The sequence below is a fragment of the Dioscorea cayenensis genome, chromosome 8 (genome assembly GCF_009730915.1).
Source record: "Dioscorea cayenensis subsp. rotundata cultivar TDr96_F1 chromosome 8, TDr96_F1_v2_PseudoChromosome.rev07_lg8_w22 25.fasta, whole genome shotgun sequence".
NCBI lineage: Eukaryota > Viridiplantae > Streptophyta > Magnoliopsida > Dioscoreales > Dioscoreaceae > Dioscorea > Dioscorea cayenensis.
In genome coordinates, this window is record NC_052478.1 from 17,438,242 (window position 1) to 17,452,325 (window position 14,084).

Genomic DNA, 14,084 nt, shown 5'->3' on the forward strand with positions numbered 1-14,084 from the left:
AGTTTGCAGTGTGCATGTAAACTTTATGGGTCCACTAGACTTGACTTTGGTGTACTGTTCTTGTATTTGTACTTTCTGGTTATATTTGGAACCCCTGTCGGTTCTGTAGTGGAGGTTGTTTCCCTCTTCAGTAAGTTGTGATAGCAGATTTGTTTTGAGCCTTACGATGACTAGGAGGTAGGATACTGTAGGGTGCACTCCTTGTTTTTGTGGCGATTGTCATGTGCTCGGCCGGGGTCGGGCGTGACATAGTTATTGGGGGAGCTTTCGTCAGTTTCCATTTGGTGAGGTGTGCCCTAGGCTTGACGAGGGAACCCTTGTAGAAGACGAGGCTACTCCACATGACCACCGATACGGACTACAAGGGGGTTTTACTTATGGATTGCATGTTTCTAATTTCGATTTCATTATTGATTGTATCTTGCTCCATGGAGAGCTACACCCCTAGTGGGTGCTTGGACTTGTAAACCCTAGGATGATTTTGTTTCATTGACCTTTTATTATGTTTTCTTTAATTCATGTTCTAATTGAGTTCCTATCTTGAATGCTTGTTGAGTTGATTTTCCCTTAGAGTGACACTAGGGTTGAGAATCTATCTTGGTAATCCTTGTGGATGAGTGACACACCATGAGGGTTAGATAAAGCTAGGTTGGAGAAGGTTGAGAGGGTGAGTCGAGAGGTAGCGGAACATCCCCTTTCCCTTCCGGTGTGATTTATTCTATCTCCATGTTCCAAGAGTTCTTTGCGGTCACAATAGAGTGAAGTGCTAAGAGAGGAACTCCGCTGGGGCTTAGTTGTGCAAGCAACAGAGTGAAGCATTGAAATAATCCTTAGTGCTGGGGCTTAATTGTGATTAAGGGTCTTTCGCCTAGACCAAAGGTTAGATCTAGATTAGGGAATAGGGTTTATCACATGGAGTTCCTAGAGCTTTAAGCAACCTTGCACAGTGTGAGGTGTTGAGACTGAGCGATATCTCCGCCGAGGCATAATATAGGGTTAGTCACGGTTGACCTTAGGTTTGGGATCGTGTGTTTAAGGATTTCCACGACTCATTAGACATCAGTTGGGAGACATAATGATTGGTCTTGCACTTGAAGCAATAGTCCTAGGGTGAGCAATGTCTGGGTGCCCCACTTTCTATCGTTTGTCTCTCCTATCATTTTATTGCGTCTCTCTTTCTTGTTTTCTTTATTTTTTTCTTTTCACATTGATATTGTTCGCACCACTATTGATTCATCTTCACCATTGTTAAATAGCAAATCTTGTGTTTCTGATCACTATTCCCTGTGGATACAACTGCCCACTCACCAGGGTAATTTTATTACTTCGATATCTCATGTACTTGCGGTACACACACAAAGGGTGCGTCAGATACACAGAAGATAAAACAGTATCAAATGCTCAGCACGTTGCCACATAGCTACACCTACTACCTGAAAAGATTGGGAAGAGGAAAGAGGGGTGAGCAACTAACGTTACTCAGTGAGGGGCAGTTAGCACAACTCTAAAAGAAATATACCTCAAAAATAACATAAATCTCCAAATATGATACTTACAAATAAAATAACTAGTTAGCGTATGAATACATATAATAGCAAACTTTAATACAAAAAAATAGCAATAATATAGAAAAAGAAGGTATTCTACCTCAATTAGGGTTGTAGAATATCAAAGTATAAAAAAAAAACTGAATATAGGGTTCCAAATTATGGAAAAACTAATCATGAAGCAAAGCTTCCACAATAAACATGTAATTCAAAAATAGTTTCAATTATAAGTATAACAAGGTAAATAATATGAGTTTCACAATAAATAAACATAATACTAGTGTCAAATCAAATATATAGGAGACTACCATCCTAAGAGCGACGGATGGGCTTCGGCCGCTCACCACAAATTCAAGATAACATTACAAAAGAAACAATGGGAATAAATTTCAATCAAGAATAAAGCAACATCCAACACTCACCCAGCATAAAGTAGTCTAGAAACTCCCTAAACCTTCACCACGGCCGCAGCTAGGTTTAGAGCCATCAAAGAACTCATTCCCTTAACATTGACCCATCGGTTCACCACATGGTGACAACGCCTACCGGATGAATACCTAGTCAGGATTCTACACTCCCATCTGAACTGGCCCTCGTAGTAATCAGTCGGCTTACCACCCCACCTCAAAAGGCTGACTGTGGAGAATGCCTACTGCATTAGGGTATCACCATCCAACCCAAACAAGAAGTATAACTCCACACGGAATACAATAGCCAACAATAACCAACAACAATAATATCTCAGCCATTTCCATAAGGAAATGATAAAAGCACAACCAAAACTCAAGCTTTTAACACAAATCATTTTACACACCTCAACAAAAGAAATAACATAGAAGTTCTTACCTTTCAACATCCCAAGAATGAGTTTCAAACTTATATTTCACAAAATCAAAGATTTTCACAAGGAAACCCAATTTTCACAAAACAACCACTTTGAAACACAATACTTTTCAAAAACAAATGCAAAGATTTCTTAATCAGAGGTTCCCACAACAAAGTCTGGGGTAATTAACATTGGGCCTTGACCCTGTTAGAAGTCATTGACCTACAATCATGTGAAATATAAAAATAATAAAAAATTGATTTGTGACCATCACTTTTTACCGGTCAGTCTAATTAAAGGCTGAGTAACAATAAAGGACCCAACACAAAGGGATGAAGATATTTTTATTTTCACTTAAATATATACTTGAAAAATAATTTTTTAATAAGGTTGTGAGAACTTGATATGATGGTTAATAGACATATCACTTGCTTATAGACCTTAATACACAGGATTGCAAAAAAAAAAAAAGGAAAAAAACTCATTTCAAATAATAAAATTTAGATAAGCCTTTTAACACCTTTGTTGTTAAAATTAAAATTGTCATCATGGGTAATAATCAAGGTAGTCAGATTCGGCCCGGGCATTGACTCGACTAAGCCTAGGGTTCAGGAGTCGATGCATTCGACCGAGTTGAACCACGATCAATAATAAAATATTTTAAAAAAATCTATTATAATAATTAATAATGACAATAAATAATATAACCTATACTTTAATAATTAAAAAAGAATGAGTTAAATATGATATTTAAAATTTTAATTTTATATCTTTCTTTTATTTTTAAAACATCTCAAATATGATTAATTTAATATTTAAAATTTAAGTCTTATATATATATATTGATTTTTTAAAATATAAAATATTTTAAAAAACCTAATGATCTTATAATCCTCTTAAATCCCAAATCTCAACCTTTAAAAATAAAAAACAAGAATTCTCGGTACTCACAAAAATTAAAAAACAAGAATTCTCTCTCTCTTGTGCATCTCACTTCCTCTTACTGGGTCTCTCCTTCTTGCCACCACCACCCTCCCTCCCTCCCTCCCTCCCTCCCTCCCTCTCTCTCTCTCTCTCTCTCTCTCTCTCGTGCATCTCACTTCCTCATGTCGGGCTTCTCCTTCTCCCTCCTCAGTTTCTCTCACCAGTCATGATTGAGCCGCCTTGAACCGCCCGGGTTATCGAGTTAGCATCGGGTTTTTTTACACCTAATTCAAAGGGGGCATACCCCGACCGCCCATATGGCCATTCTCGATTTTTTCGGTTAAATTGATAGGGCCGATCTAGGTCTGACAACTTTGGTAGTAATTTGTGTTTTGCATTGTTAACATTTTGATGTATTTGCTCACATACTTTCTTAAATGAGTTATCACCTAAACTGCTAAAAAGTTTTTTTTTTCTCAAATAGCCCTGGAATTTCATTTCGAATTTTAGCAATTTCAAAAAAGAAAAAAATAATAATAAAAATAAACTTTTAAATTGGAGGCATCACTGCAACATTTAGAAATGAGTAGGGCTGTAAATGAGCCTAGCCGGCCAAGCTCGGCTCGTTACTATTTTGATCGAGCTCGAGCCGAACTTATTTTGAGTTTCATTAATAAGGCTCGGGCTCAGCTCGTTAGATCGTTTAAGCTCGATAATTTTTTTAATTTTAATTTTTATATTAAATAAAATATCATTGAGGCTTGTTTAATACAGGCTCGGTTAGGCTCGAGCTCGGGAATCATTTAAGGCTCGGCTCGATTTGAGCTCGGGAATCATTTAAAGCTCAGCTCGATTTGAGTTCGGGAATCATTTTAAGCTCGGCTCGAGTTCAAACTTGTCAAAAGCCTTATTAAACAATAATAACAAAATGAATAAGGGTTACAATCATCAAGCTATCTATGCTTAATTGCTCATCTTTCAAATCTTGTTGTGAAACACTAAAACAATCAAGTCTAAAATTAGAAAAAATAAAAACCATCACATAAAGATCCAAGTCATACATAGCATAATTAGACATCAAAATAAACCATGTTCAAAATCAAACATCAATAAAGTCTTGGCATAATTCAAAATCAACATAAGTAAGTCTACAATTGTTTATAGCTTTTATAATATTATTATCGTATATATGCTCGATAATAATTCTATAAATAATTCTATTCATAAATTTTTGTAAATAAACATGTAAATGTATATGATACATTAATACTATAAATAAATCCTTAAATGATTTTTATAAATGTGCTATTAACGAGATGATAAACAAGTCCTTTAACGATTCTTATAAACTAGCTTTGATTGATACAGTATACAAGTTCTTTAACAATTCATATAAACGAGTTTTAACGATTCATATAAACGGGCTTTTAACGATTCATATAAATGAGCATATAAACGAGCTTTTAACGATTCATATAAACGAGCTTTTAATGATATATATAAATGAGTCTGCTCACGAGCCTTAACGAGTCGAGCTTGATGGTGTTCAGGCTCGGCTCGTTTATTTTACGAGCTTAATAATCGGGTTTGAGAACCGCTCATTTAACTTAACGAATGAGCCGAGTCGAGCCCTTAACGAGTTGAGCCTTCGAGCTTTTAACGAACGTATTGGCTCGTTTAGAGCCCTAGAAATGAGAAATATGTATGTAAAGAGAGAAGGAACAACAGCCTTAGGGTAGAGGTGGACACGGGCTATCCGGCAACCCGGCCCGGCTCGTGTCGGGCCAGGAACCGAGCTTTTAACGAACATATCGGCTCATTTAGAGACCTAGAAATGAGAAATATGTATATAAAGAGAGAAGGAACAACAGCCTCAAGATAGAGGTGGGCACGGGCTGTCCGGCAACCCGGCCCGACATGTGTGTGGGCCGGTTCATTGACCCGTAACCGGCTTGTACTATATCGGCTCAAACCTGGTTCCAAACTGAGCTCCAAATACTAAAGTTGGGGTTTTTAATGTTATTGTTTTTTTTTACCATGTTGGTCATGGGATTTGAACCCATAACCTTAAACTTGAATAGCAAAAACTCAATCACTTGAGCTACAATTTGTTTTTAACATTTATTGGCAAAACTTATATATAGATAAATGTAGGATATGGATCAACATATTTTACATATATATATTTAATTTATAAAAAATTAAGAGACCATATAATAAATTAAAAAATAATATAAATCAATTTGTAAAATATCAAAATATCAAACAATAAATTTTCATAAATATTTTTTTTAAAAAATAATTATTTTGTTAATCGTCTTTTGGCTCATAAGCACTAAGTCCCTACACATGCACATTCTTAAATTCTCTTAAATAGGGGCACTCTTAATTGTCCCATATATATTAGATTATTTTGTTTCAATTTATAAAATAAAAAATAAAATTACAAAAAAATGTTTTAAATTATGTATATCAATTTATAAAAAAAATATATTAGTAAAAAAGGAATATCTTTGAATAATGGGTTACACAATGTAAAAAAACTACGTGGGCTTTGATTCCTCTCACACCCAGGAGGATAAGTAGGCAACTTGATTCGACAAGTAAACGGATTAAGTGCAAGCCATTTATTTTCAAATATAGTATAATTTAAAATTTTCTATATTTTCTGAATTTTTAGTAATTAATTATCATCCTTCCCCAACTCTTTATCTTACATCTCAATATTTCCTAACTCCTACTTTTATCTTAATCTCAATTTTTAGTTAATTTATTTTTTTCTAAAAAATTTTCTTAATTTTTTTCTATTTTTTTCCTGAATTTTCAGATTTTTTTTTAATTTTTAATTTTTTATTTTGTGAATTTACAAATTTTTTTAATTTTTTAAATTATTTTATCCGGCCGGCCATTCCGGCCCGGCCGCCGGTTCAACATGGAAGCCAGGCCAGGACTGGCCCGGCTTCCTGTGAGTCGGACCCGCCGGGTCAGACGGACTAACCTGGCCCGGCGGGTTCTAGACTCAGTCTGGTTGGGTCCGGGTTAATGTGCCGGTGAACAGTAACCTAACGGGTCAGACCTGCTGGGTCGGTTGATCCCGCCCACCTCTACCTCAGGGATGTTGACTGGAGAAAGAGATGGAGGTATTTATATACACCTGGCAATTTGCATAGCGTTTCAATATATTCCGAATGCGACGCCCATCTCCTTCCAAACGACTTGTTTTTGTTTCTTCTCCATCGGGAACAATCCCTTTAAATTTCCATCGTGAATGTTTGGGAGAATCCACAGAAAGCAACGCAATTTCCGCAATGGCTTGTCACACCATCGAATTCCATCTTCTTCTTTGCAAGAAGATTTCCACCTTGTTGATGGAACTGCGAATAAATCTTTTCTCCTCATCGCTTGCTATAAATCCATGTCTCTGACCTAGGGTTGGAACTTGGAACTCTAGATTCAAGCTCAATCTTTGAGGCATGGTGGGTTCTTTATCAATTTTGCAGTCGAGTTTGTAGATATATATATGTATATATATATATTTCTGTTTTTATGATTTGAAGGATGTGACTTTGTTTCTGTTGTTGCTTTGTGTAGTTGAGTTTCAAGGAGGGGAATGAGAAGGGGCCTGTACTGGTTGGTCCATGGGGAGGACAAGGAGGAGTTCCATGGGATGATGGGGTTTATAGTACTGTAAGGCAGATAGTAATCACCCATGGAACTGCCATTGATTCTATCAGGATAGAGTATGACCGGAAAGGGACTTCCCTTTGGTCTGTCAAGCACGGTGGTAATGGTGGGGCAAAAACTGACAAGGTATGTACTTTTTCCAATGCTTTATTTAAAGCATGTATCAATTTGGTTCTTGCAAAACTTCAAATTTTGATTTAGTTGTGTTGTGCATTACTTTGGACCATGTCTTTGGTTTCACAATGTAAGTATGATATAATTATGAAAAGTTATATATGTTGCTAGCATCTTATTCAGTAAAGACTTGGATTGCAGTGATCTCTACACTAGAATGCTTATACTGGTTAAATCCTACGGATACGGAAATGATATCTTTTACTTGTTGGAATTAATAATTGGTTATGTAATTAGTGCTCAATTTAGCAATAACAAAGTTGCCTTTTGAAATCATTGGTATGCAAACTATATATTGTGCTGATAATTTGAAGATTAATCATTGAAATGGATATGTGGTTTACCACTTTTTATTTATGCTCTCCAGTTTCTTATTAATAATTATGGGTTTTAAATACTTTTAAAAGCTTATAATTATTTACTACTCATGTCCCCTGGTATCATAATTTATATCGTTGTCAAATATATCTAGCTCAATTTTTTTTTTTAATAAAATTTAGCTTGATATCTTCATTTCTAATCTTATCTTATCCGTCTAAACACTCTTGGTTGTATTATTATCATTTTATTGCTTTTTTTTTCCTTCAGAAAACTTGAGATTTTGAAGCTTTTCATATTTATTGTAATAATAGTGATTTAGAAATTTCGGTTCAACTTCATGGAAGTTCAATCACAAATGGCAGCTATATGTAAAATTGAATTTACTTAAAATATTCTTCTATGGAAATTATTTATGTCACAGTTAGAGTGGAAATCATTTATGTCATCTTTTGACTTGCCATTTTGTTTTCCAGAATTTGCTTGTTTCCTATCTCCTATGGATGATTCTACTTGTTATTTCTTATTTTCTTATCCGCTATTGTGTTAGGACATTTTGTGTTTTTCTAATAATTTTTTGCTTTGATCTATTTGCATAGCATCTATCTTTTCGTTCGTAGCATGCAATTGCTCAAGTTTTCATATTGCATCTTGTTTGACAAAGTAGATAGTACATACCATAAGACCTTTATACTTGGGTTTTTATATTCTTAACTTGCTTTGTATTCCTGATTTTCTAAAATTTGGTCAAATGGACTAGCACTCCTCAGTGGAGTTTGGTTTTGTTTCTGTTGATTTGATTTGCTTGGTTTGGTTGTCATTTAACATGACATCAAACTTGTTTTATTTGGTGTATTGGCAATGTGGGCAATTAAAATATATTATTATATATGAAAAGGCTAATTAGAGTGAATAATAGTCTCATATAATTAATTTGGTAAGTAAATATGAATCTGAATATGTAATTTTGGGTCACTCATTCTATTAAGCTTAAGCTTTTGTGTTGAATTGGTTGCAAATAATATGTTTTATTTGCATTTATGTGGTATTAGAGCTTGCTTAAATGGATCTGTTTGGCTCGTTTGTCATGTGGGTAGGTAAAATAGATTAGCATGCCTTAAGGGAGTATGCTGCCAATTTCAGTTGACTTTAGTACCTGTTTCTTTTTATTTCAATCTCGATGCCCTTATCAACATCTGTTGGGTTGCATTTTTGTCATTCACTTCTGCAGCTAGTTTTGAGAAAAATTTTAAACTTGGGTTTTCATAGTTCGTCTTCCACGCATGATCAGTTTGAGGGGGAATATTGAAATATGTTATATTTCGGTAAATTAGGAAAGCCTATGTTAGCATCAAATATGGTTTGTCCTTCAGTATATTAGGAGAATTTACATTTGTTGCTATTATTGGTTGTAAATAATCTCTATGTTTCATAATATTATTATTGGGAAGGTTTTTTTTTAGCCTATATAAGCATGAGACTAGTATCGTATTGAGTGTGGAGGTTTACTGTAATATTTTGGTTTTATAATTTTCTTCTTCTCATCATCTGTCTCCTTCACGTATAGCTTCAATTTTACAAGGACCATGATCGTCTCTTTGATTTGCTTAGCTTTGTTTGCTAGGACGAAATTGTAAATACCTATCTATCTTGTGCTTCATATATTCATATACCAAGTTTTTATTTGTGAGGATACTTGTTCATGTTATAACTAGTGCATTTGTGTCTTTATGCTCTGTACCTCTTAAGCATAAGCATTTTTTAAGTTAAAGAAAAAATACTTTTACATGTGACTCTCTTGATGAATGAAACATTAAACTAAAACTACAATTGGACGTAAGCTAACTACTAAACTTCTAACTCAGATGATTGCATTATAGCACTTTAGTACTTATAAGATATTAGTTTCTATTTTAAGAGTAACTTATAGTCTTACATCAGTTAATTTGAAAAATATGGGTTTTAATATATAAGCTTGTGTCTCTCATCCTATTAGTTTAAGTTTTCGGGTTTAATCGGGGTCTAGATTATATATTTGGTTTGAATTTAATATTTATAACTTATTATTTACTATGATATCTCCAATTGCAGGTTCCACTTGACCATCCAACAGAGATTCTTACCACAGTAAGTGGTCACTATGGCTCAATGACAAATGGAAGTCCTATTATTATCAGGTCATTAACATTTCACAGCAATTATTCAAAATATGGGCCATTTGGTTTAGAGCAAGGAACACAGTTCTCTTGCCCGATAAATGGTGCAAAGATTGTTGGTTTTCACGGGAGATCAGGATGGTATGTTGATTCTATTGGATTTTATATGAAGCACATAAAAAATCCAAGCCCATGGAAGTCTTTGGTTCCATTAAGAACTCTAAGTACTAGTAGTAATGATGTAGCTGGTTATACTGTTATGGAGGGATCTGTAGGCAAAGGCTTTGACATAGTTCTTGCAGTAAGAGAGAGGGGTGATAACTTACCAGTTATATCCAAGAAGTTTACAAGAGAGCCTTCTTCTGTTCCTGAGTATGCTGAAGCTGGTTTGGTGAACAAGGTATTGATTCCTTAGCTCATGACAAGAAATATAAATATAACCTCCTGATTCATGTTATCCCTTGCTTTATTTTCATTAAAGTTGATCACTGTGTAGGGAAAAAACATGAAATCTAAGCACTTTAACAACTGTTATACGGTTTGCTTTATTTAAAATACATGCTTCCTATTTGTGGATTGTGAACTTCGAAGGCAGGAAACATTTATTTAACTCAATAATTATGCAGCCTTTTTCTTTTTTATATAGTTACTTAGTATGAAGAAAGTAGGAAAGAATGCAAAAGAAATTAAAATCACCATGTTTTCCTATTCTGAAAATTTTCTAAGGTATCTTGCTGTTAAAGGATGTGCAAAATGCCTTTTTCTTTTCTTTGATTATATAACTTTTATTTTCTCCAAAAAATGAGACACCGATTTTTGCAGAGTTATGTAGAATAATAATACAAACATGTAACCTAAGTTTATACATGCAATTACTGTTTCATTTCTCTGGATAGTTTGATCATTGTCTGGCAGATTATTTCAATCCATATTCTCATTTCCCCCTTTTTTTTAATTTATTTTAGGTTTTTATTTATTTTGGAAATTTCATGTTGAAATTTTGTAAATGATTATGTACTTGAAAGAATTTGAATTTTGAGAGTCCAGATAAAACTAGTGATTATTAGGACAAATGAACACTTATCTAAAATTGTTATTTTTTGGCCAAACATGGTTTAAATTTTTATGTAGTCCCAAGATTAAAAAAAAATCTAGTTGGAGTTGATTGGAGCAACTTCTTATCAGATTACTTGAATTGCTTTGGATAAGATCACCTTGTTGTAACTAATGGCCACAAGACAGAATAATTGATTAATTACTTAATTGACCACTAAGATTTACATAGTATTTTACTACTGGGAATTATAAATTGGTACAATTAGCTTATACTTTCAAGTAAAACTAGGTTTTCATTTCTGGCTAATACTACCTCATGAGTTAGAAATATTATAGTGTTCATCTCAATGTTGTTACTTATAAACAACCGTGCAGATTGTTGCTTGTCCTAGCTTAAGTGGAGATAATGGATTGCCAAACTTGGGTGCTGTGACATATGGTCCTTGGGGTGGCACTGGTGGAACCATATTCGATGATGGTATATACACAGGAGTTCGACAAATCCATTTGTCCCGTAATGTAGGAATTACATCAATGAAGGTACTTTATGATAAAAATGGGCAAGAAGTATGGGGAAATCGACGTGGAGGAAGTGGAGGACTCAAATTTGACAAGGTTAGCAAAGAACACATTGGAGTAAATCTATTTGCTAATTCCTTTGCAAAGGTTTTCTTGAACTAATTAAATATGTTTTTTATAACTTTTTTTTTTTGGGTTGTTGTTTTGTAGATAATATTTGACTATCCGTTTGAAATCTTGACATCTGTAACTGGCTACTTTGGGACTACAATGCTGATGGGGCCAATTGCAATTAAATCACTCACATTTCATACTACAAAGAAAAAGTATGGACCATTTGGGGAGCAACAAGGGACCTTCTTCTCTTCTTTTTTGGCTGATGGAATGATTGTAGGATTTCATGGTAGGGGTGGTTGGTACATTGATAGCATTGGAGTCCATGTTCTTGAAGGAAAAGTGTCACCACCAGAGAGTCCTCCTGCTGGTTATCCATGGAAAGGAAGTGGAATGGGCATTTCTGAGATTGATAATCCTCAATGGTCTAACAAAATTGTTCTTCCAAGGGGTATAACTGGGGAAGAGGTAATTTTTTTTTCTTAAATAAACCTTTTTCATTAGCTTTCAGCATTTAACATATAAAGTTTGATCTGTTTTTGGGCCTAGTAAATTAATATGAATATTGTCTTCTGTGACAATTTTGTTGGTTTTCTGCATACAGTTTGCTATGACAAAATGTTTTGAACTTTTAATTTTTGAAACTTCACTTGCCTCTTTGCTTTCGTGGGCTTGAAGGAAAGAGCATAATAATTATTGATTGCACATCTTTTATGTTCTGTACTTCAATGTCTTTTATGTTCTCAAATATGTTGACAGATATTTGTCATTTATTTTCTTTCTATGTGAACAATCTGCGTTTCTGTTCATTTCATTTCAAATTTCTCATATTACATGGTTTGGCGATTTCATGGACAAGAACTCTTTAAATTGTATTATTTTTTATCATCTTATTCAGTTCTTTACTATCTAATATCTTGCTATAAACAGAAGTCAAGTTTCCGTTGCTGCCTATTTGTTATTGTGAGCAAATAGTTTATATAATTTCCTTAAGATTATATTATGAAGAAAATCACCTGTCAGAACTTTTTGCACATGTATTACTCGTTTTACTGCAGAAGGTGATTTGTTAAAACATACTTGACTAATAATACATCCAGCATTTACTGTGCTAAAAGTGGAGGGTACCAATAACTGACTGTATCTACTGTTTTCTAAGTCGACAATGCTTTGCCATTATGAGTTTTCTTCACCATTTAACCTCTTTCTATGTGGAAGCTCAAAATTTGGCATCTTTTTTTCCCAGGTTACCTATGGTATAGTTAAAGATCCAGTTCCGAGTGGACCAGGACCCTGGGGTGGAGAAGGAGGTAAACCATGGGATGATGGAGTCTATTTAGGAGTTAAACAAATATTTATCACCCGTGGAGATGCCATTTGCTCAATACAAATCGAGTATGATAGGAGCGGCCAATCCGTATGGTCTTCTAGACATGGGAGCGCTGGCCAAATTACCCATAGAGTAATTACTGAACTAATTCTTAATCCATAAGTTTTAGATTGTGAGATTAAAAACTAATTTGTTTTTGTTTTCCATTATTTATGTTTGGCAGGTTAAATTTGAATACCCGAATGAGGTCCTTAACTGCATAAGTGGTTACTACAACAGCATTGGTGGAAATACTGGGCAAAATGTCATCAGTTCGATCACATTGTACACGTCAAGAGGAAAGTATGGACCAATCGGTGAAGAATTAGGTACATATTTCACTTCTATAACTACTGAAGGCAAAGTAGTTGGTTTCCATGGCAGATGCGGGATGTATTTGGATGCCATCGGGGTCCATATGCAACATTGGTTAGGCGATCGCAGATCGTCCAAGTCTATATTCTCAAAGTTTTTATTCTGAACCATTGCTATGCCACTTTTTATGAAGTCATTCTGTAGATGTTCTCAAATGGAATTTGATTGATACTTACATTAAATTACGATGGTGTGTATTGAAATAAGATGAAGGTACACAAGTCAAACTCTCATGTTTCTCTTTGTTCTTATGCGAACATCCATTTCATGTTAGAAAATAAATCAAAATGGGATATATATATATATTCTGAGTATGTCTATCTACATCAATGATAGTATAATTAGAAGTATGGTAATGTTCCTTATTATTACTTTGAGAGAGAAGTAAATGGATTTTGATTGGGTGTGCTTGATCCCACTAAAAGAAAATGCTTTAACAGTATGGTAATGTTCTCCTTTTTGAGAAAGGCGACAAGCACCAGACCCCAGAGACGTGCACATGTGGGGAGCAAGCTTGTCACACCCACCCCTCAACCAAATCAGACTTACAAATCACAATTTATAATTTTACACCAACTATAGGTTCAAATACATAAATACAACAAGTATAACTATTGAAATTTGCGGGTACAACCGCTACAAGATCACGACAACAATAAATAGGAAGAAAAAGAGACCCACTGCAGTCCTGGACTCAACCCTGACTAGCTCTAAACTCGATCAGGCAATCTAGGGTCCTGCTCCTGCAGCTACAACACATTCAGTTGGTCGATAGTGGCTTAATAATTTTAAATAAGTAAATGTAGTGTACATAAAGCATATAAAGATCAATTTTAACAAATAATTTCAAAACTTTCACAAAGACCAAAATTTTGGTAAAATACGACTTTAAAGAGCTTTTGAAACTTAATTTCATCACAAATCAACATTAAATCAATTTTCCAAAAATCCAAATTATTGTGAGAGACTGCCCTCCTAAGAGTGACAGCTTGGCTTCGCCCCCTCATCACAATTCAAAATAA

At 34.5% G+C, this 14,084-nt stretch overlaps 1 protein-coding gene across 1 annotated transcript; it reads left to right on the plus strand.

Moving 5' to 3' along the window:
- Nucleotides 1–6,507: 6,507 nt before the first annotated feature.
- LOC120267072 (jacalin-related lectin 3) lies at nucleotides 6,508–13,295 on the plus strand. The gene is made up of 7 exons (XM_039274756.1): nucleotides 6,508–6,773; nucleotides 6,889–7,107; nucleotides 9,565–10,029; nucleotides 11,061–11,300; nucleotides 11,415–11,786; nucleotides 12,565–12,780; nucleotides 12,872–13,295. The coding sequence occupies exons 1-7, from the start codon at nucleotides 6,771–6,773 to the stop codon at nucleotides 13,166–13,168; spliced, it is 1,812 nt and encodes a 603-aa protein (XP_039130690.1). The 5' UTR covers nucleotides 6,508–6,770; the 3' UTR covers nucleotides 13,169–13,295.
- The last annotated feature ends 789 nt before the right edge of the window (nucleotides 13,296–14,084 follow it).